Source organism: Dipodomys ordii, unplaced genomic scaffold (assembly GCF_000151885.1).
Source record: "Dipodomys ordii isolate 6190 unplaced genomic scaffold, Dord_2.0 Scaffold36, whole genome shotgun sequence".
Lineage (NCBI taxonomy): Eukaryota > Metazoa > Chordata > Mammalia > Rodentia > Heteromyidae > Dipodomys > Dipodomys ordii.
In genome coordinates this window covers 118,820-142,963 of record NW_012267252.1, presented here as the reverse complement: position 1 = coordinate 142,963, position 24,144 = coordinate 118,820, and the positions used below count along the sequence as shown (strand labels likewise).

At 42.3% G+C, this 24,144-nt stretch overlaps 1 protein-coding gene across 6 annotated transcripts in view; it reads left to right on the top strand.

The window, feature by feature from the left end:
* Sorbs1 (sorbin and SH3 domain containing 1) overlaps positions 1-24,144 on the top strand; it is a 236,646-nt gene that overhangs the window by 186,414 nt on the left and 26,088 nt on the right. For 4 of the 6 annotated variants that reach the window (XM_013017801.1, XM_013017803.1, XM_013017798.1 and 1 more), the window contains 5 exons: positions 4,511-4,560; positions 11,463-11,635; positions 14,236-14,321; positions 17,640-17,807; positions 21,923-21,969. In XM_013017801.1, coding sequence (XP_012873255.1) covers positions 4,511-4,560; positions 11,463-11,635; positions 14,236-14,321; positions 17,640-17,807; positions 21,923-21,969 — 524 coding nt within the window. The remainder of the gene's footprint in view (positions 1-4,510; positions 4,561-11,462; positions 11,636-14,235; positions 14,322-17,639; positions 17,808-21,922; positions 21,970-24,144) is intronic. The other 2 variants (XM_013017802.1, XM_013017804.1) reach the window with 1 other exon arrangement.

Sequence of the window (24,144 nt, the reverse complement as noted above, 5' to 3'; positions counted from 1 at the left end):
TTCCGGGGGCTGGGGGTTTAGCCCAGTGGAAGGGCGCCCACCCGGCGTGCATAAGGCCCTGGGTTCGGTCCTCAGCCCTGGAAAAAAAAAGACAATTCCCTTATCTATTTTTGTAGTTCTGGGAGATACCAACCTCAGAGGTTATTTTTTTAAAACAGCAGCAGTGATGGGGGGCTGCTTCTATGTAGGGCGCTGTCAGAAGAATGGTATTTGTAATGATAAAGGTCAGAAGGTTCTCAGTGAAAAGGAGCATTCGAAGTCAGGTAGTCTGGACATAAGCAAGTGTTTGAAACTGACTTTGCACTGATAATTTTATGGGGATCCATGTCAAAAATATACCTTACTAAAAAATAGCATGGGCTGGGAATGTGGCTTAGTAGTACAATGCTTGCCTAGCATGCATGAAGCTCTGGGTTTGATTCCTCACTACTAACACAGAAAAAGCTGGAAGTGGTACTGTGGCTCAAGTATAGAGAGCTAGCCTTGAGCAAAGGAATCTCAGGGACAGTGCCCAGGCCCTGAGTTCAAGCCCCAGGACTGGCAAAATAACTAACTAAATAAATAAATAAAAAATAGAAGGCAGTAGGGAGAAAGTCAGTTGAAAGGCTAAATTAAATATTTTTAGAAGTATGCCTAGGGCTACCTGACAAAACTAGGAGGAAAGATAGCTTTAAGGGGAAAAAATGAAAAAAAGGAATAACAGTACTGCTGAGGCCAAGAAGGTCCACAAATGATGGTAAGGAAAGTGGAAATTGCTAATGGATCTGTGAGATGTAAGCATAACTAAGACAAAAGGTCAGACCACTAGCACAAGTGACTGGAGTAGAAAGACATGTATGTTCCAGAGACTCAAACCAGGGAAGGTCTGGAGAAATAAGGGCTCTGGGAGGAGAGAGACAGAAGCCAGTGAGCCATGGCCAGTCGCTGCAATTCTAGGACTCAGAAAGCCTGAAATTCATTGTAGGATGATGGAGTAGGAGGCCAGTTGTTAGACGCCAGGCTCTCCTTCAGAACTTGAAGGAGGCACCAGAGGTAAGTTGCCATGTATACAATCAAGGTAGGAAGGTGATTAAAGACATGGGAAGATGGGGTCATGGCACTGATTTTCTAGCTAAGTAGACAAGAACCCGGTGTAGCCTCTGTGGAATTGTAGGGCTGAAGTCAAAGTGGGTACAGCTCATTCTGGAATAAGAACTAATGTGGCTGAGATGCTGAATGGGAGGGTTGTCATAACAGTTTGGCCAAAATGAATCAGAAGTTACTTTTAAAGCAGTCCAGAAATAAAAAGAGACCTTCTGCAACTAGTATGGGAGGCAACTAGAATTAACAGCTACCTTCCTGAGAGCAGAGCCTGCTTCTAAGGTGCAGAACCCTGCCCAGGGCATGGTGGGCAAAATAGGTCTCTGATGCATTGAGTTCTCTTCACAATGGTTCAGTTGACTGGCATCCTTAGTCCTAAGTGTGTATGGGCCAGGCATCAGAGGACCTGGACCCGCACTGAAAAGATTTCATCTTTAGGAATTGACAGGTCAGTCATACTCATAAGTGAAGTCCTCCAACAGTAGATTAGGTAGTGCTCACTCAGAGCTAAATAAATGTTGGGACAGGATATTTGAGATGAGAATACTGAAAGACAGTCTTGGAAAAGAGAGTTGACTCTGGATTATAGAGGCTTAGAAAAAATGGCTATCAAGATGATAGTTTTGCCCTTATACCAGTGATATATCACTGGTAAAGATGTGGTTTAGAATTGTATCATTGCCTGGAGTCTCCAGTCAAAGTGTTACTGCAAAAGCCAGCCTGTAGGGGTGAGGGCCTGTACCACCCTGAAGGTGGGGAAGGGCAGATGTGAGATCACCAAGTGAACTGCAGTGGGACATTTGAACTAGTTGGTATGAAGAATAATGAATTAGGGGAAGGGATGGAGACAACTAGGATTTGGGCCAGGCAGCTAAAAGAATAAGAACATCCATATGTCACATAAAGATGGGAAGAAAATAAGCACAGAGGTAAGATGAGAGCTGGTTTCAGATAATTGACTTTGAAGTGTTGGTTGGGTATCATATAGGGCATATCCCCAGCTGTGAGAGCTGTACGAAGAGGCAAGGGCTTAAGAAGTCAATTAGAGTCACCTGGTTGAAGCACTGGGCGTAGATGAAAGATGATGGGAGTAGATGAAAGATGGAAGGAGGTCATATTGAGAGAAAGGAGGAAGACAGGTTTGGTGGTCCATGCCTATAATCCCAGTACCTGGGAGGTTGAGGCAAGAGAATAGTGAGTTCAGGCCTGCCTAAGCTATATTTTGAGACTTTGCCTCAAACCAAAGGGATGTAGCTTAATACTAAAGAGCTTGCCTACCATTCACGAAGCCATGTATTTGATCCTCAGCAACTCTCTCTCTCTCTCTCTCTCTCTCTCAAAGACAAGACAAGAAAGGGAACTGACACTTTTCCATTGGGATGAGTCACAGGAAGAACAGTACAGAGAAATGGAAGAAGTGATTGTTGGAGCAAAAGAGAAAGATTAGTGCTCCAGAGAAGTAAAAAAAGATGGACTCACAGGAAAGGTCTAAGAAGTTTTTAAAGATGTTGGAAGTTGCTAGACAAATAGTTGATTAGTGTTAGAATATATGGCAAAGAACCAGGGAAACCTGTGGGCATGTGCACACTGATTGAAAACATGTGATTCTGGAAGAAAGAAGGAAGGGAAGGAAGAGAGGGAAGAAAGAGATGCATGGGTATAATTTGGATATATGGCAGCAGAAGTAAGGGCAAGAAGATATACAAATCTGAGTCTCAGTATAGAAAAGTTCGTTTAGAGCTGGGTGCTGGAGGCTCATTCCTGTAATCCTAGCAACTCAGACTGAGATCTGAAGACTGAGGTTCGAAGCCAGTGGGACTCATCTCTAATCAACTACCAAAGAAAAAGAAGTGGAGCTGTGCTCAAGTGGTAGAGGCTAGCCTTCGGGGAGTGGGGGTGAGGAGGGGAAGCTCAGAACAGTGCACAGACCCTGAGATCAAACCTCAGGACCAGCATTAAAAAATGAAAAGAGCTCACTTAGTGCTTAGTCATACAGGCTAAAATATTTGCTTCGGCTAGGTGCCAGGAGGCTGAGATCTTGAAGATTGCAATTTGAAGCAGGAAAACCTGTGAGACTCTTCTCTCTAATTACAGAAAAAGCCAGAAGTGGAGCTGTGGCTCAAGTGGTAGAATGCTAGCCTTGAGCCAAAAGTTGCTCAGGAACAGTGCCCAGGCCCGGAGTTCAAGCTCCAGGACTGGGAAAAAAATAATTAAATAAATAAAATAAAAGTTTGCTATGAAAACATTTTAGAAGGAAGTTCCTGGAGGATTTCACAGAATCTTTCAAGGGTAGAGACCAGGACAAGGTCTTCAAAGGTAGAATGGTACAGGTGCCAAGAAGTAGGAGACTCAAGGAGAGAGGGTGGGCAAGCAACACTACTGTAGCCACAAAGTCTGGAGGAAGTCATAGTGGCCCTCTTTGGGGAATAATGGTGATTGGAGAGGGGAGGGGAAAGTAGAGTCCTTGTCCTGGGACAGAATGCTGTTATAGATGGAAGAAGTCTTGGCAGGCAGAGGTCTAGGTGGGTTAGCCTTATGAATGTTTCCTCTCCTTCCCTGCCATCTCCTATTCCCTCATTTACATCTTCTTTTTCTTTTCCTTTTTCCCCCCTTTTAACCCTAAATGTCTCTTCTGTAGATAGCTTGGTTTCCATAAAAATGGTCATTTTTACAGATAGGATCTTTAATAGGAAATTTTTACATTAATATATTCAACCCAAATAAATCCTTAACAATTTTCTCTCCAAGACAATGAAAGAAAGACTGAACTGCATAATTATATTTCCTTTTCTCTATATGTAGCTTTTGGTAGCTTGCTTCCTTTTGTGTAGTGGCCCAGTATTATATAAAGCATCCCCCATTCATGCTGACATGATCATTAGTGGGTTTTGTGAAATACTGTTTTTCCCCATTTCCGGACTTGTAAATCTTCAAGCCTAATGAATGGATTGTCTAAACACTGTACTTTTGTACATTCTGTGTCTAAACTGTTACGTGACTCTCTCTGGGTGTGGCATTTGGGATGCACGGAGGGGATTTGCAGTGGACTGGGAAGGAGGACGAAGGGTTGGGAAATGCTGGTGAAGGGCATGCTGTGCATGTTAGTCTGGTGGTGGGCCTATTGGAGCTGCAACTGAAGATAAAGATGAGACTGGAAGCCATCTCCTATCCCTCCCAGAGGGCAGCTGCTGTAGCTACTGGGAGGCAAAAGATCAAGGTATAAGAGACAGACACCACTATTCCCAAATCCTCTTCCCAAAGATGAGCACAGCCCTTTGCCAGCACCAAAGCCTTTTCATCCAGGCCCTCGTTTCCCAGAGGCCCTTATCAAAATGAGGGAAGGGCAGTAGCTTCTCTCTTTCTCATGACTTGAAACCTCTGAGTCAAAACAAATCACTACAGTGTTTTATCTTCTGTTTGACTTTTACAGAGCTCAACAGTCAGCCCCTTGGCAGACATTTCCTCAGAGCCTCCTGGATAGTAAGTAGTCACATGCTTTGTTTATATGGTCAGTGTATGAAATGTTCGAACTGCCACCAGAGATGCTTGTGTTTCTCTCATATCTATCCACTGTGTGCATCCATTCGTATGTGCAGAATGATGTGTATTTTGGTAAGAAGTAGCAACCTAATTATACTCTTCAAATTATTTTTCTTTTGTTCTCTCCTCTTCCAAGTTAATTTTTGAGATGATTGGTATTACCCTTGGTAAGTTTTTCCCCCCCATGATGATGTCTTTACCTTTGATATGAGGTTATTTGTCTCTATTTAGAATCAGAGTTCTCCTAAGTGGATTATCAGGGAGAAGAGAAGGAATGAGGCAGGGATGGGCTTTTATGGGTATAAAAGATAGAGACAGTGGGTCTGGGTCCTCAGGCCAGATCTGACATGGGAGTGTGGAATCAAGAAGAGGATAGCTTATTTGTTCTCACACGTGGATTTGTTACCCTGTTATCAGCTCTTAGGAGGCTGCCTGGTTTATACTGTCTCCATTCACTGCTTCATGGGGTAGCCACTGTGAGTTCAAACCACTGTGAGTTCTTTCCCAGATTACCTTTCTCAGCACTTTGCCATTCAGCCATGATCCCATGAATGTTATACTTAACTTACTATGGCCCTACCAGGAGAATAGTAGATCCATAGTAAGTAGCAAATATTTTCGTTTGTTAAGTACTGACTGAGTTCTCTATATCCAGCCTCAGTTTAGTACCTTTTCTTGCCTCCTACTTTTGCTGCTAAATACTTGATTTGAGGGTAGCTTGAATCTAGTTCAAGCCCAGCTCAGGTAAAATATTGACGAGAACCTATCTCAACAGAAAAGTGGGCAGAATGGTACTTACCTGTTGTCCCAGCTGTAATGGGAAACATAAATAGGAGGATTACAGCCCAGCTCACCCAGAAAGTAAGAAAGTAAGATCCTGTCTCAAAAATAACCAGAACCAAAGCAAGAGAGAAAAGTGACACTGGCCTCTTTCTGGACAGATAAGGATGACATGTTGGAGGGAATACTGGGAAAATTTGATCTAACTCAAAGAATGAATAGACAGGAATTACCAACTTTGTGACAACTTTACAACTTTATGACAGCTAGAGAATTGATATTTTAAACCTGCTTCCACACGAAAGTGATCATTAGCAATATTAAATTAAGAATAGACAGGAAGAAATTAACCCATAGTCTCGATATCCAGGCCTTTCCCTCAAAAAAGTATTTAGTGACTGTCACTGTGTGCCTCTAATTATTTTGTTTTGTTTCACTAGCATCATCAGATCTGTAAATTGGTTGCAGGAGCTACTTACCAGCTTTGTTTACTATTTACTTCTTTGTTTACTATTTCAGCACAAATTAACATGGATACTTTCTTTGCTTGACCAAAAGAGCTTTCCTCTATTTGGCCAGCAGATGGCACTCAAAGATACGCTGCTCTTAAGGAGGTGGGGCTGTTCAGCAGAGTACTTTCTGAACAACATATAAATGCTAACCTAAAGAACTATGTGAAACACTGGAGATTTCTGTGTTCTGTAAATGCGTATCATAAACATGTGTGCACGCATGTAGGCATTTTCTTTTATAATCATTTATTCTACCGGTATTTGCTGAACAACCATGCTGGGCATCAGCATGCAAAGTTGAACAAAATAAACTGCCTATCTGCATTGATTTCAGGGTATAGCACAGGAAACAGACTTGTAAATAACAACTGGGATCCAGTATGATAAATGTAATGATAGACTCAAGATGGAGTGAGCACTTTTTTTTGTGGAAGAGAAGGAAAGCATTATAGAGTTGATGATAAAACCTGAATAATTTTATAATTATAAAATATTACTACTATAAAAAATCAAATTTTCTTTCAGCACAAAACCCTTTTAAAAGGTTGTCTAGATTCTGTACTCCAAAGCCACAGTTAACAAGTTAAATTTCTGTTTTCTGAGATCATCAGATGTTTTTGAAAATGCATGTACAAGCTCCACAAGGCTGGAAGTGTGGGCAAGTATGTTCCCTGCTAGGCTCCTCCACCTAGGAAAGTGATTGACACATAGTGGGGGCTCAGAAAACATTGTTGAGTAAATGAGCAGTGGATTAGCATGATGATACCTTTCTGAGATGATGTCTGTCTAGTATTGCCCAGCCATGATCGTAAAGAGTCAGGACTAGAGACTGGCCTGCTGGTGTGCTTTTTGCAGGGTTGTAGATGTGCCATATTGGAGGGATAACCAGGAAGGTAGAGAAAGCAAGGAGTTAATGTATCTTAAACAGGAAGCAGGATCTGTTGTCTGGGCTTGAGCCCAGAAGAAAGAGAAAGGACTAATTCCCTGGGCTTTCTGGCTTGGGGGATGAGGAGTGACAGAACTGGTTTACTTTGGGACATGTTGAGTTTAAGATACCTGGAGAACATCCAGGTGCCTTTCTCAATGAGCTGGCGCTCAGGGCCCTCTCCTCTTCTCTGATTTACTTAGATCTAGCAAGTGCTTTTGCCATTCTGGTCCTCAGTTACCCCCTCTTAACAATGGAAGAAACTGTGCCTCCACCATTAGGAGAGCTGGTGGAGATGATATGTTTTAAGAAAACATTGTTCCAGAGCTCCTAGATATTTTATTTTAAATCTGGGAACCTCTGTTGCAGAATGTCACACATCTGGAGAAAGCATTGTTTTGTCAGCCTTTGGTATCAGAAAGAAAACAATTGGTTGTAGTAATTCTATTCTGAGAGGTTTCCTGAATGCTGGTTTGTCAGTCTGTGGGAAGCAGGAAGAAATGGTGGAATACAGCCAGAGCAGGGCTGGCTGGTAAGGTAGAGAAGTGTGAGTCAGGCAGCCACTTGTAGCTGAGAGTCATTAGAGAATGAAGTGAAGAGGAACTTGAGAAGATGGCTGGAAGTTCTGGCTGAGACAAGGCAGTTCAGAGGACCACAGAGCAGCAGGATGGAAGCTGGCATAGAGCACACCTCTGTGATAAGGGAGCGGTTAGTGCTAGTTAGTGGCAGCTGTCGGGAGTGTGTGACCTCCTTGGGGAGGGGGCCATATTGCCCAGAGGCACTTAACTACTTTAAGATGGAGACAGCCTCATATTCCAACAGAGGCTCCTCCTTTTTCCCATTTCCGATTCCTGGGTTCTGTGTCACTTGGCCAAGTATGTTCCTGGCAGGTGTTACTTGGTGGTAGTGCTGTAACGACACTCAAGTATCCTTGAGTCCTGTTGGCTCCTGTAGCATTTAAGCCACTGTCTCCTCTGTCATAGGTAGCAAACTTTCTACATAAAGCAATGGCTAAGCCGGGCGCCGGTGGCTCACGCCTGTAATCCTAGCTACTCAGGAGGATCTGAGGATCACAGTTTGAAGACAGCCATGGCAGAAAAATCCATGTGGAACTCTTATCTCCAATTAACTGCTCAAAAACTGGAAGTGGTGCTGTGATTCAAAGTGGTAGAGTGCTAGCCTTGAGCAAAAGAGCTAAGGCCCTGAGTTCAAGCCCCACAACTGACAATAAACAAATAAAAACAAAAAACAGTAGCTGAAAGTGCCATCTACATAGCATTACATGACATGAACTAAGTTCTAACTCTGCCTTTGCTAACATTGCCTCCTGGACAGGCTGCCCAGGTGCTCAGTGCTTCATTTTCTCATTTGAAAAGTGACAGAAGTAGGATTGTGTGTGGATTCAAGAGTGGATGATTATCAGGCACTTAGCATAATGCCTCCCACTTGGAATGTCTCACTGGGGGGCAGCCAGATTTATTGCTGTCATTATCTGTACAGAGGAATGGCTAGTGTGGTAGTATGTACACAATTCCCCTTGCTGGTGAATGGTTGGGACAGATGACTAGATGTGTATAAGGTAAGTACGTCTAGGTATAACCTGTAGAACCAAGGGTTATAAGTGGTCACTCTTGCCATTCTTTAAGCTTTTCTTGTGTTTGATAATCTAGTAAAATACTGGGGTGAAGGAATTCCATCAAGCTGTGGAACCCCAAAGCCGACAGATCCATAATCATCCTAGTAAACTGAATGAAGCAGAATTGAAACAGACCTAGCAGAAATCTGTGTCCTTCTGTAAAAACAATACTGTTCCCTTCTCTGAGAAGAGTGTGCAGATGCTGTCTGCCAGTCAATGTCAGAGCCTCAGTGGCGAGGCACAGAACCAGGGGGATTAGAGAAGGGAGAGGCTTGGTGACTGAGTACTTTCAAAAAGAATTTGTAGTAACTTGAAAAACACCTAGATTCTAACAAGATAAAACATAAATGAAGGCTATAAATGGGCAACAGCTTCTGTGCCTAGTAGATGCCATAATGTAAGAAGTAAGTGTAAAGTTTAGCTGAAAAGTTGAGTATGTTTCTTTGTGGATGTGTTATTGGGGGATTTAATGTTTTGAGTTCTAAGTGTATTTTAGATTTGAAACCCTTGTCTGTTGTATGGCTAGTGAAGATCTTCTCCTAATCCATGGGCTTTCTATTGATCTTGCTAGCTATATCCTTTGCCATGCAGAAGCTTTGCAGTTTCACGTAATCCCATTTGTTCAACTTTTCTTTGATTTGTTGTGTTTCTGGGTCTTTATTAAGAAATTGGCCTGTGCCAAGAAGTCCTAGACCCATTGTACAATGAGTTATACAAGACACGATGTTCAAAATGAACTTTTACAACTTGGCAGGTATGCGGGGGGGAGAGTTGGGGAGGTGGTAAGGTATGGTGGGGAAAACAAATGAGGGGGTAACAATGCTCCATAGAAAATGTACTCATTATCTTTTTTTCTTTTTTTTTTATTGTGAAAATACTGTACAGAGGGGTTACAATTACATGGGCAAGATAATGAATACATTTCTTATCAAGCATTGTTGTCTTATCATTTGTTTCTCCTTCCCATCTCCCACCCCCACAATGCTCCCACCCACCCCCCGCCCCACCAAAGTTGCAAAGTTCATTTTTTGACATAACAACTTGTACATCTCATTGTTGCAATGGGTCCGCCTGTGTCCCTATTTAAATGATTTGTTTTTTCCCTTCCCCTCCACAAATTATACCAACATCAAATACAGTGAAAGCAGAGGTTATACTGTGGGGGAGGGACATACAAAGCAACAAAGAAATCATGAATATGTTAGAAATGATCACAAGAAAGAAAAAAACATTTGAATACTTACCTTGGGGTTCATTTCACCTAACATCAACTTATCTGACCTTTTCTGCTTGTCTCAGATATATACTAGTTATTGCAAATATGGGAAACCATGGGACCTATGTTTCTTTGGGCCTGGCTTACTTGACTTAATATAATTTTTCCAAGTCTTTCCATTTCCTAACAACGTATTCATTATCTTACTCATGTAACTGTAATGCCTCTGTACAGTATCTTTACAATAAAAATATAATATATATATATATATATATATATATATATTTAAAACATCTGGAATTTTTTTAAAAAAGGTTGAGTATGGTGTCAGGTACCTGAAGTCTCGGTTACTGGAGAGGCTAAGACAGGAAGATATATCTCTCTCCCTTTTTTTTTTTTTTTTGGTCAGTCATGGGGCTTGAACTCTGAGCCTTGGCGCTGTCTCTCAGCTCTTCAGCTCAAGGTGAACACTTTACCACTTGAGCCACAGCACCACTTCTGTTTTTCTGAGTAATTTATTGGAGCTAAAAGTCTTAGGGAGTTTCCCACCCAGTCTGGCTTTGAACTGCAATCCTCAGATCTCAGCCTCCTGGGTAGCTAGAATTACAGGTGTGAGTCTCTGACACCCAACTAGGAAGATCTCTTGAAGCCAGGAATTTAGATTCAGCCTAGGCAACATATCAGGACCAGCTTGGCTGTGATAATAAAAGTAATAAGTAAAAGAGCACATAGTGTCCCCAAGTTCCAATCTTACTTGGTTTGTGGTTTTCTAGGACACCCGAGATAGCTGGACCTCTCCTTTTTCATTGATGATTTTAATGCTCCATTAGCCAAAGCTCTAGAAAAAGTAACCTAGGAAATGGGCTTTAAGTGGCTGACACTGGCTGACCATATATTGGAGCCATGTGTTCTCTCGTTGTGCACATTCTTCTTCCTCCCTGCCCTACTCCCTTCCCAGGCTGTGGAGCTTGAACTCTGAGCCTCGGTGCTGTCCTCGAGCTCTTCAGCTCAAGGCAAGCACTCTACCACTTGAGCCACAGCTCTACTTCTGGCTTTTTCTGTTTATGTGGTACTTAGGAATAGAACATAGGGCTTCATGCATGCTAAGCAAGCACTCTACCACTGAGCCATATTCCCAGCCCTTATGCATGTTCTTAATTGTACCATTATGTATATAGCCTTTGGACCTCTGGTTTTCCCCCTCCCTACCTTTCTTCCAACACCTTTACTAGGAGTATTGTACAGAGTAACACTAATTGTGTGTGTGTGTGTGTGTGTGTGTGTGTGTATGTATGTGTGTGTGTATTTGCTTAAGGTTAGCTCTCTACCACTTGAGCCACAGCTCTACTTCCAGCTTTTTGGTGGTTAGAGATAAGAATTTCATGGACGAAATTTCCTGCATGAACTAGCTTCTAACTGTGATCCTGAGATCTCAGCCTCCTAAGTTGCTAGGGTTACAGGTGTGAGCCACCAGTACCCAGCTTAGAGTTATTCTTTTAAAGCATAAATATAATCATCTCAACTAGAGAATTTTACTGTTTGAATAAGATTCCTGAGTATCCAAGCCCCCATGGGCCTGCCTTTTGTCCACAGAAATTATGTTTAAGAATAAAGAATTAGAATGTTCCTTACAAAGGATAGAGGTTGAATAGGACATTAAAAAATGTTCTTTGCCTCATATGATAACATCAGGTGTTTTTGGACAATGTTAAAAATGCTAATGATTTATCTTTTCCCCCCCTTTTCTCGCTTATAATATGACCTCCTTCATAGTGTATATTCTTCCAACTTCCACGCAGTGAAGAGGGAATCAGATGGGGCTCCTGGGGATCTCGCTAGCTTGGAGAATGAGAGGCAGATTTATAAAAGTGTCTTGGAAGGTGGCGACATCCCTCTTCAGGGCCTGAGTGGGCTCAAGAGACCCTCCAGCTCAGCTTTGACTAAAGGTAATTTATGGGATGCAGTGGCAGGCCTCTGTCTTCCTTACCTATTACCTGGGTGTTGACAGCAGGCCTACCTCCAGTAACTGGGACCTGTTATGGATATGCAAATACATGACCAGGCCTCTGAGCCCTCGAGTGTCCCATCCCCATTTTCATGTCGGCCATTTTTCTTTCTAGCATTAATGGTTTCCTTCTCTCTGAACCCCAACCTTGCTCACCCTCGAAGCATCTCTCTCTTGTTTTTGTTCTAATTCCCTTTTCTTAGAAATTAGCTGAGCTTCAGCCTTTCCTAACGGCAAGGTGGCCATTTTGTTCTTTGCATCTTTGCACCTGCTTTGCAGCACAGATTATTTTGCTTCTGGACATCAACTGGAAAAAAAAATATTTTTTAAGCCCTAATGATAAATGAGCATGTTACCTCTCCTTTTTTTTTTTTTTTGAAGCAGCTTTCAGCTTTAACCTAATGGGTCTGTTTATTTTATTCTGCATGCTTACCAGTGGATCGTAAAGGTGGGAATGCTCACATGATTTCTTCATCTTCAGTTCATAGCCGAACGTTTCATACTAGTGCATTAGGCCCTGGTTGTAAACACAAGAAACCCTTGTCAGCTGCAAAAGCTTGCATTTCTGAGATCCTTCCTTCCAAATTCAAACCCAGGCTCTCTGCTCCCAGCACTCTTTTGCAGGAACAGAAGAGTGTCCTGTTGCCCTCAGAGAAGGCTCAAAGTTGTGAGAACCTTTGTGTTTCTTTGACTGATTCCAAAAGAGGCCTCCCGCTCCAGGTGGGGGGAAGTATTGAGAACCTGCTCATGCGTTCCCGGCGGGATTATGACAACAAGTCCAGCAGCACCATGAGCCTCCAGGAGTACAGCACCAGCTCTAGGAGGCCCTGCCCCCTCTCCAAAAAGCCTGGGCTGCACTTCACTATGTTCTACCGGGATATGCACCAGATCAACCGAGCCGGCCTCTCCCTGGGATCCATCTCCTCCTCGAGTGTGCGAGATCTTGCCTCCCACTTTGAAAGAAGCAACCTGGCCTTGGCCAGGGGTGAGCTGGGATCCAGCCAGGAGAGCTCAGAGCACATTCCCAAACACACCGTCTCGTCCCGCATCACTGCCTTCGAGCAACTCATTCAGCGGTCCAGATCTATGCCATCCCTGGACCTGTCAGGCAGGCTGAGCAAGTCCCCTACCCCTGTGCTGTCTCGCAGTGGCCTGATCTCAGCCCGCTCAGCAGAGTCCCTCCTGGAGTCAACCAAACTCTGTCCCAGGGAGATAGATGGGATGACCTCGGGAAGGGGCTATGCCTCCCCAACATGTAGTAATATGGCACACCACTCCTTGGGCTTCAGAGGCCTTGTGCCTTCTGAGCCCCTCTCCACCTGCTCGGATGAGCTGGACCACTGTTCAACTGTCTCCAATGACAGCAGAGAGGGCAGCAGTGGCAGTGTTCATGGAGACTTCCCCAAACATCGCCTCAACAAGTGCAAGGGCACCTGCCCCGCCTCATATACCCGCTTTACCACCATCCGGAAGCATGAACAGCAGCAGTCCTCCAGGCAGACTGACTGGCGTCCAGATCCCAGGGGCGACAAGAGCAGCCTCCTCAGGAACATATACCTGATGAGTCCTCTCCCTTTTCGATTGAAAAAGCCCCTCCAGCATCACCCCAGACAGGCTTCCCCTGGTGACTCCTCCTCAGGACTCTCAGTGGGCCAGAAGCCAGAGCTCCCCAGTCAGCCCCATCAGGACCAGTCTCCTGGGGCAAAGCCCCTGGTGCCCACTCGCCTGTCTTCCCGGCATGCCATGGCCAGGCTTAGCTGCAGCTCAGAACCCCCTCAGGAGAGACCTGTAGGAGTCTTGGAGGACTGTCCAAGGGCTATTAATAATGGGAACTCCGTGCTGTACTCAGACCATGACCTGGACAGGAACAACAACCCACAAAGTGAACTGGCACCGTCCCATGGAGGTGGCATTTTGTGTGTTTGACCAGTCTCACCTTCCCCCGTCTCCACTCTGCTTGCTCTGTCTCTTCCTCCTTGTGTTCTCCTGGTGTTCATTTTCTGCTTTGTCCTTTGCTTCTGTTTGTTTTGCTTGGCAATTAACCCTTGGCTTGCAGTGGCTGCACTTCTTTAAAAAACAAAGCCCCATCTCATTTAGACTAACCAGCAAACTGTGTTTCGAAAGAAAAATTGGCCGTTTAGCTCATCTGAGAAATGTGTTCATTGGAATCTCAAACCCCTTGCTATTTGTATCAATCCCTGCCCACCTGTGGTTTTTTGAGAGGCAGCCTCTCCGTGGCCCCGTGTGTGTGAGTGTACAGTCCACCCCTGTAAGAGCCTGCACGCCTCTTTGTAGGGACACTTATAGAATGTCTTCTCCCTTTGCTTTCTGATGAATCTTCTTTATATTAAATGAGTAAATCGCAAAAGGGAAAGATGAGTTGGGGGTTTTTTTCATTCAGAATTTGATTATTGATCACTAATTGACGATGACTATTGTTAATATGAAATTTGGTATTATAGAAGAGAGGTGAGCTCTTTTCCTTACCTATTTTCCCACTAACTCTTTGCCTGTTTTAACTCAAATTTGTTGTTTTTGAAGATTCAGAATCACCAAGACATTTTATACCAGCTGATTACTTGGAATCAACGGAAGAATTTATTCGAAGACGTCATGATGATAAAGAGGTAAATCTCATCTTTGTAGATAATTTTAATGCAGAAAAAAAGCATGAAGGAAAGAAGTAAATGTCATAGACATTTTTTCATGGGTGATGTGGACAAAGGCTCAGTTACTCTTCTCGCAGTCTACTTTTCCAGAGGTAGGCATTTTGCTGCACATGCCATAACCAGATAGCATCTCAGCCTCAGCAGGGAAGCACAGAAAGAGGTACACAGTAATGCTTCAGAAGCTGGAAACCAGAGTTCATTCTTTCATCCTTCCTCCAAACCTACCCCTTTGGTCATCTGTAATGAAATTTCCCTATCCATTCTCTACTACTACCCACCCCTCATTGGGCACAAAGTATAGTTCAAATCAGGAAAGAAGAACACAGTAGGAAAACAAAAAATAATGTGGCAATACATTTTATAAAATGATTTGAGGAAATTGTCCCTAACTCTGTTAACCTTTAATTCAGACACACACACACACACACACACACACATTAGTATTGGTGAGAACACAGGGAGTCCAAGAACTTCGACCTACAAGAGTCCATTGAATGTGGCAATACATTTTATAAAATGATTTGAGGAAATTGTCCCTAACTCTGTTAACCTTTAATTCAGACACACACACACACACACACACACACACACTAGTATTGGTGAGAACACAACACACACACACTAGTATTGGTGAGAACACAACACACACACACACACACACACACACACACTAGTATTGGTGAGAACACAGGGAGTCCAAGAACTTCAGAACATGGATATTTTCTTGCAGCTAATAAAATGTCTGCATGCAGTATGACTGCCAGGACCTACAAGAGTCCAATGTCCCAGGGATCTGGGAAGAGGTGGAACTGCATATCAGCCGAATGCACAAAATCAGCTTCTATGGTGATAAAGCATTATAATGCATATGTTCCGGACTTCACATTCCTAGGAAAAAGGGGTCCTCTAGATTAGACAAGTTTAGTGCCCATTTTCCTGTAATGAGCTAAGAGATGAAAGAATTTCTTTGAACAGATGGCAGTGAGGGAAGGTGGCCATGAACTTACAGCCCTGTCCTATTCCATTTTCCTATGTTTTTCTGTCGTGAGTGGTTCCAGAGTATAGGTGGAGTTTCCTAAAGATTTAGGGTAAAGCTGCCAGAACTTTATGATTATAATCGTTGCTGCCAGATGGTAAGGAGAGAGAGAGGAGTAGAACGAGAGATAGACTAGACAAAGGAGGGAGAGGAAGAGAGAGAGAGAGGAGAGAGAGAGAACATGCCTGTCCCTGTCCTCTTCCAGGGACAGTTTTCACTACGATCCTATACTGTTGAATGCAAGAAGAAAGAGGAAGCACTTGATGTCCAGATTTATTTGTAACAACCAGATCTAAAACTCATTAATGATGAGTGTCCATGAAGACAGAACAGATTTATTTCCTTGTTTTTTGTTACGTATTTCCTGTCCCAAGGCCCAGGATTCCTGTGTATGCAGGCTTGAACTGCCATGAGAGGAAGGGGAAATTCCATTTCAGTAATAAGTATAAAGCCTTAGAATCCAACTTGGAAAGTCTTGTGGTAGAACTTTACCTGAATAGGGCCTATTTATTTACTTGATTTAACAACGATACCTTAAATGTGGTCTACAAAATGTGGGCAGCTCACAGATCCTAAAATAATTGGAATCATTACCAAGATTGGAACTTATATGGTTAAATGACAAAACTGCTTGATTTACAAAGCTCAGGTTTAAGCACTGGGTTGGGAGTTTGCTCCATTAGTTGTCTGCTTCCATTTATGATGTTAAACCTGGGCTGGTGCCCCAGTGGGCTAAGCTGAGACTGTAACAGCCTCTAGCCTGAGTCTGTTTTCACTGTAGAAATGACTCAGAGTCTCAGCGAGAGGGGGAGGGAAGGTAATAAATACTCTGCTTTTGTGCAGATACTTTATTGTTTGCATGATGACAATGGAATTTCAGAAAATGAAGCAGCCTACCCAGGACCACCTAACAAGTGAACCTACAGAGGTTCCCAAGCTAGAAGCCAAGACTCTGTGTTACTGGGCCAGTGCTCTCTCGATGGCCTATGTCTTATAACTCATTTTCTCGTCTTCTCTCATTTAATCTTTGTAACAATTTACCAAGCAGTGGAAATCCCATAGTCATTTGATGAGTTATTTGTAGACTTCAGAGAAAAATTGGACTCACTATCCCTTGGAGCTGATTGCCTCCTGGAAAAAACAAAAAAAACTATGTTTTATTGAGTATGCTAAGAAGTATTAGTTCTGATTAATGCTTTCCTGTAAGGAATGTTAATCTGAAGGATGAAAGATTGCTATGGTATAAGGAAACACATTAAAATTCTATAAAGCCATTTCAATAGCATAGAAAGACATTTTTTAAAAAGCAAGTTGAATTATTTTTAACGAAATTCTACAAATAGGTTTCAGTTCTACAAGTCAGAAAATTACTACAGAGGATCTTGATCAATGTTACCCTTCCAACTTGAAGCATTTTTTAAAGTCTTTAAAACAAATTGATGACTATTTTCTTAACAGAGAAAAGACTGTTTCCTCTAACCCTAGGTACCGTTATGGTTAGTTTCTTTACTGTGTTTATATTCCACAGCATTCCCTTAAACCCAGTTCATTTCACCTAATGAAGAAGTAATTCGATAAGATAATAACCGAGACTCTTAGCCACATGAAGAGCCTTTGATGCATATCCTAAGGCCTCCTAAAACTTGTGTTTAGGGAAGTGTTGGCAGGCCTAGAAGAAAGGATCCACATTTTCTGGACAGCTCAACTCTGTGAATAATGTGTGGTAGAGTAACTGACAGAGCAGGCACAGAACTGACTTAGTTGCTGAACAAGTTTCATGGTCCTGATATGGGCTGCAGAAAATAGCCAGTACTGGTCTCACATTGGGAATACACGGTGAGAACATATCACTACCTTTGGGAGGTAACTTTAACTGCCAATCCAACATGCCTGCAGTTCCCTGTCTGTGATCCCTGGGTCTCTGCCCTTTGCTGTTAGAAATCAGATGACTTTGGGCTGAGCCAGAGATAGTTAGCTGGACAGTGTGGTCATATGGAATCATGCTTTCCCACATTCCAGCCTTCCCCAGGTTTCTCCTAGGTAGGTTTCTCTCTCTTTATAGGGTGTGCGGAGGGTGGTTGCCATGGGAACATAATAGTTGTGGCCCTAACACCCACCCCTCTGACTTAAAGCCACCTCCCTTTTTACCCCCTACCATCTTCCTTATTTGCTTTTGTTGGCCATTTTCTATTACCCTAGACCAGATTATTCACTGCCCATTTTATGCAATTTTATGGCAGAAACTTTTAGCGGACCAGAGACGACTTAAGCGTGAGCAAGAAGAGGCCGATATTGCAGCTCGACGCCACACGGGCGTCATCCCGACGCACCATCAGTTTATCACTAATGAGCGCTTTGGGGATCTTCTCAATATAGACGATACTGCAAAAAGGAAATCTGGGTCAGAGGTCTGTTTTGGTCACCTCGAATTGCTGCTTGACCCAAAGCAATACTTGCCTTCCCTCAGCATTGCCCTCTGTAGGCCAATGTAGTTTTGCAAACAGCATCTGTCATCCTGGCTTCCCTTAGCCTTGCTTTGGCTCTTTTGTGGCTGGTGAATGGACATGAGCCCCATTATGTCCTGTGCTCTATATGTTCAAGCATGCCTGGCTGTGGGACCGGGATCTGCTGTGCACACCCTTAATGCATGTTTAGAGCATTGGCTGCCTCCGTGAGTCCAGTCCTCTCCATTCTGCATTTGATCATGATACCATGTTGCCTGTACATTCTGCTTAACCGCCATGTACCTTAGGCCATGCACATTGGTAATGATTCATTTTTAAAGAAGTAGTTAATGAAACTTATGTTACTGAAGTTGGCTAGTGATATTTTATGACAGTAATAAGGGCCTCCAAATTTGGTGGCATTGCCATGGAAACATCAGAGAGCTTACTGCTGTGCATGTATGGACTGATTAATTATTGTGTGACCTGTTTAGTAGTGCTTCAGCACCACTGAACAACTGAAGGACTTGTGGTTAGGATAAACCCATAGAAGGTACAGAGATCTCTGAGAGGCCTTTCATTTATTTCATTGCTTTTTTGACATTTGTAAGCTTAAACATTTCATATTATAAAAGGATTGAGGAACAAAACTTTGAAGTGATTTATCTTGGCTGCCTACACCAAGGTCAGTACTTTGGAATTCTTGTGCTGACTTACATGTTGCCTCTTGACTAAGAGTTTATGCTTTGCCATGTGACCCTTAGCTAGTTCTGCTGAAGATGGTCTCTTCTTGGGGAAGTGTACATGTCTGGGGTGTGGCATATGGGTGTTTGGTAGTATGGAGTGATACAATATGTAGTTTTATAAACTTTTAGTATAGTAGATCCATACTAATATTTCTAGCTTTTGAGTGACATAGGTATCATTGGCTAGTACTTATTCACTCGTTTATTTTTGAGAAATAGAAGGTGTTTAGCAAGAAGAGATAAAGAAAAGAAGGGACACTGACTTAAGGAAATCTGGGGAGTGGGAGGAGATTATAAAGTGTAGGAGAAAAAGAGCACGTAGCAGGAAAAGGAAGCAAAAGTTAGAAGTGTCACTCGCTCACGTATAAGGGAAGTTTAGCCTCCCCCTTGGCACTGCAGCTCCTCCTCAGAACAACGCTGACCAGGAGGTTCTGGTGTGGGTTCATCCATTCCAGGTCTGTGGGCCTGTGAATGAGGAAGAAGATAGAAATGTGCAAAGGCATTCTGATAACACATGGAAATGAAGATGCAGCTCAGGTGAGGTAGCCATGGACAGAAGCAGGTGCTTTCTCTTTGACACGTCTTGACTCCCCTCTTAAGTAGTAGTGTTCAAATTTAACTGTGCATCAGAACCTCCTGAAGGCTTGTTAGAATGCAGGTTCTTGGGTCCCGTCTACAATGTTTTGATCTGGACTGTGGCCTGAGAATTTGCAAGTTGCTAGGGAGATGTTGATGGAGCCAGTTTAAGGGACTGCATTAGGAGAACCATAGCCTTAGGAGTTGACTAGTAAATGTGAGAAAATAACCAGCAAGCACCAGGCTGTGTTGTGGAGCTGTACTTTATTCTCACTCAGTAGAACATGGGTGGCAGCTAATTCTGTATAGGCTCCTGTGGGAGGCAGAGTTGGGACAGTCTTTGAAGGCTAGTAGTAGAAGAGTCTCCCTTGTGCATATTTATTACCTCATGCTAGAGTGAGTAACAATGAGAGCCAGAGGAAGCAAAGATGAGTTAGAGGGGCATAGAGAAGTGACTGTAACTGTCTTGTCTAGCCATCGATAACTCACATACATATGTCTTAAGAGTTCAATGGAATCATTGTTTCTCAGCTTTGAGTAATGTATGAATTCCTTTTTTTTTTTAACCTTTTTTGGCCAGTACTAGGACTTGAACTCAGGACCTTGTACTTGTTAGACTGGAGTTCTACCACTTGAGCAACTTCTCCAGCCTGGCTTTTTGCTAGACTGGCTTTGAGCTTCACTCCTCCAGTTCTCAGCTTCCTGAAAAGCTAGAATTACAAATGAGACATGAGTGCCCAGTCTCTATAAGTTCCTTTTAATGGAAAAAAAAGCACCAGACACCATTATTGACTTAAGTTTATTTACTCATTAAATAGTTCATAAATTATTTACTAACAAACTATATGCCTATATAAACTTTATTAATTAAATGAATAAATGATATTATTTTTAAAGAACTTGTATATCATCCAAAGTATAAATAGATGCTATTTCGGTATGTATTTGAATAGTCACATGGCTCTAATAGAGTGATATAGAGTGACTTTTTGCACCCCTATTTTGTTTGCCTTACTTACTTTTTTTCTTTTGGGATCACTGTGAGCTTTTTGTACTTGCAACTTTTGCTATTGGCTCGTATGAACTTGTGTCATTTTATCATTAGTTCCACATCCATTCTTTTTCTTTTTTACAACTTAAATTATGATCGTTGGCTACAAACAGACAGAAATATAGGCATTGCAATGGAGTGGCATTAACTCAATTATAAAGTGGCCGTTCAGTCGCTCCCTGCTATGTGTGTTTATAGATAGATGGAAACGTCACCACAGAAATACAAAGACAGAACAAAACAAGAAACTGTTCTTGAGAGCTGGGCATTGTGGGGCACATCCATAATCCTGGGCTTAAGGATGTGGAAGCAGGAAGCTTGTAAGTTCAAGACTAGCCTGGGCTATATAGCAAGACCCTGTCTCAAAAACAGAACCCAAAAACAAAACAAAACTCCTGTGGAGAGTTCACAGTCCCTAAGAAGACCCTGTAAGACCTCAGTTTGAGAAGCATAGAACTATGGGTATCTATTGAAGGATCAAAATCTAACATTAAGTTTAATGACTTTTAAATCTTTTTCTTAACTAAAATGTTCCTTCATTTTTTTCTTCCACTCAACCAATCCCTTCTCGTAAGGAAGAGATGATGTTATTTTCATCACATTGTTTTTCTAGACCAAAAGGTCATAGCAATTGAAGAGGTTGAAGCTTCTCATGGCTTAGGGATAGAATTACACTGGCATTTACCTGATTTTTACTGTTTATCTTCCTTAAAAAAAAAAAAAAGCTTGAAAAGCCTACTTTTAAAGATGAGAAAGATATTAAATGAATATAGTAAGTAAAGGTGAATTTCTTGCTAGAATTGGAGCAGAAGACATTATAGACAAAGAAGGGGACTTAGCAGAGGTGTAGCAAGAAGATATGCTGGACTGGAAATAGGAAAAGCAGTGAGGTAAGAGGGGAGAAATGTTGCAAATGGAGAATTGATATGAAGAACAAGAGCTGAGCTGCCAGCATCAAAGCAAGGGAGTGACCTGAGGAAGAATTTGAGGAATGTTGTTTGTGCTCTTGGGTGACAGTGGATCCAGTGTGGAGAAGGTAAAATCAAAGCAAGCATTGTGCCTGGGGGAACCAGAGGTCAGACCCACAATGGGGCTGTGGATTCAGGGGCTCTAATGACAAAATTGATGAGAATGTGGAGCAGGGCTGAGTCTGACTTGCAGGCTGGGGTGTCTGGGAGGAGAGAGCAAGAGCTGTCCCAGCAGGAATGGAAATCTCAGCAGATGGCTTTATTTCGGTTCAGGACTGGCTTTTTCTGGCTTTTTGGGTGATCTCACTGAACCTAAGCAATATGGAATACAAGTTGGCAGAAAAGGTGAATCAGAGTTTCAAACTATTTGCAGATCAAAATTTAATTCAGGCAAATAGAAAATGGTCCTAAGAAGTGAGTCAGTAGATAAGGAATGCCTTGGAACTTGTGGCTGCCAGTAGCTAGGGTCAGCAAGTTTTGGGGGATCCCAACTCCTGCAGCATTGAGATTTTTCAAACTGCTTTTCCCTAAATCTGGTCCTTTTTAGGGGAATTTTCATGCATGGCCAAGGTAACTAAAAATAAGGTCAGATGCTGGGATTTGGCCCAGATTTTTGTACCACAACGAACTGGATAGAGTGAATTTTTCTGCTTTGCTTTCTAGAAACTTAGGAACGTGTGGGACCTTTTTATTGGACATGATCCATGACATTAACTTGTCATTGTTTCTTGTATTTAGATGAGGCCTGCCAGAGCCAAATTTGACTTTAAAGCTCAGACATTAAAGTAAGTACTACCTGTCATATTTATATTTCTCACTGCTGCTTTGAACACAACAGTATGATGTAGAAGAGAGTTGAAAAAAGAATAATGTGGACTTCAAAACATAACAGTAGTTTACATACCAAGCACTGTTTAAAACATGTTGAATATTCTTTCAGCCCTCATGAATGAGGACAGAATGAACCCTGTGGAATATAGTCATATTTGTCCCACTGAACACACAAGGGAACTGCAGGACTGTAGGTACAGCAACTGGCACCAGGTGCTGGGCTTTTAGGCACTGTGTCCCCAGCCTTCTGTATAGAGCCCAGTTTGTTTGAGTAAGTGGCAACTTCATCTACCCAACACTTCAGGAAAGCGTAGAACCAGTCTCTCAGAATATAACTTGGCCAGTTTCCCTTCAGCATTCCAAAAGAGTAAAGGTCTCTGAGAACCCACAGAAAACTAGCATTTTTTTAAGTGCATTCCTCAGAGTGCACACCTTGTAAGATGTTTCTCAAAACAAAAATCTTGTTGTAAAAAAATGAGTTCAGGAACCACTGTTACTTCCCACTTCCACTCTAGAAGAGATACTTTGCTGTATATTCATGGCTGTAGAAATCTTTCTTTCTATGTGCTAGCTTTATAGTTAACTATAGATTAAAATTGGCCATGTACTTTCATTTGCAGCCGAAAACCCCATAGCCATCAGCTCACATCCATAAGTGACAGGGAACACGGTGGGAGGGCTACTCAACTGCGGTTCCCATTTTCAATGCCAAATAAGCAACTGGGCCAGTTTCTAAAATGTAGATATGAATCTGATGACGTTGAGCTTGTTTATTTTACTCCAGTCTGTAGCTGATCAGCTAAGAGATGGCTGCTGTTTTGTCTAAGCCATCAATCTCTCATCCCTAGTCTTCCTTATCTGCATGATGAGGATTAAAAAAAAAATGCTTCTCTTGTGAGGAACCAGGGTAAAACCTGTAAAACATGTTTTACAGTGGATCAGAAATCAATGCTCCAAGTGTATTATCTCTCTGTTTTAGCCAGAAGGAGAATGTCAAAGGCATATAAATTAATTTGCAGTTTAATCCTATAGATAACTGTTTTTTTCCCTTTGAATTAAGAAAAATCTATGTATCATACACTGAAGGGTGTAATGATAATATATTTTCCTAGGTTTCATGAAAGAGTTTAAAGTAATTTCTTCTCGTGTACAATCATTTCAGATAGAAGAAATGAGAAGACTGGGAATCATGGAAATTGTTACCCTTTATCATCATTGTTAATGCTAGAGTGTTCCTTCTTGACTCTGTATCCATCATGACCTGTGCCTTCCAAACAAAGTCATTGGAACTTAGCAAAAACAGTAACTGCCACATCCATAGAGAGTCTTATTTTAAACCTTCTAATCCTTTAAAGTTACCTGTGTTACTTTAAAACAAAACAAAACAAACAAAAACTGTGCTGTGGAGACACATGGTTCAACAATATGGAAAAGTCAACCAGGTTCCTTGCTGTGTTGTGCTCATATATGCAATGATATTCCAGAAAAGACCTAAAGTTTATCAGTGTATTGTGCTATTGTTTCCTAGTAATTACCATCATATCTGGTTGTTTGTTTGTTTTGTTTTTTGTTTTGCCAGTCCCACCTAGGGCTTGAATTCAAGGCTTTGGCGCTGTCCCTGAGCTTCTTTTGCTCAAGGCTAGTACTCTACCACTTGAGCCACAATGCCACTTCTGGCTTTTTCTGTTTATGTGGTGCTGAGGAAACGAACCCAGGGCTTCATGCATGCTAAGCAAGCACTCCACCGCTAAGGCACATTCCCAGCCCCTGGTCACATGGTTCTTTGGGAGCTGGGGGTAGTCTATATATAGTATGGTCACCACAGAGTCCTCATTATTTATCTCCATTGGCCACAACTGCATACCTCTTCTTGATTTTTTTCTCTCATTCAAGCTGTCTTTCTCCTTTGCTTAGTATTAGTTATAGGGCTGTTTCAGTTACTACTTGCCCTCCGTGCTGTGAAACACTCAGGATCACTGATTTAGGAGTCTGCACAAACCCCGCAGAGGTAGAGATGTTGAGAATCCTGCTCATGCTTTTTGCCTTCAGTTAGGGATAAAAGAAGGAGAACTGGGGACACTTCACAAAAGGCTTTGGCAAAAATGTGGTGAGAGACATTTCTTCTCACA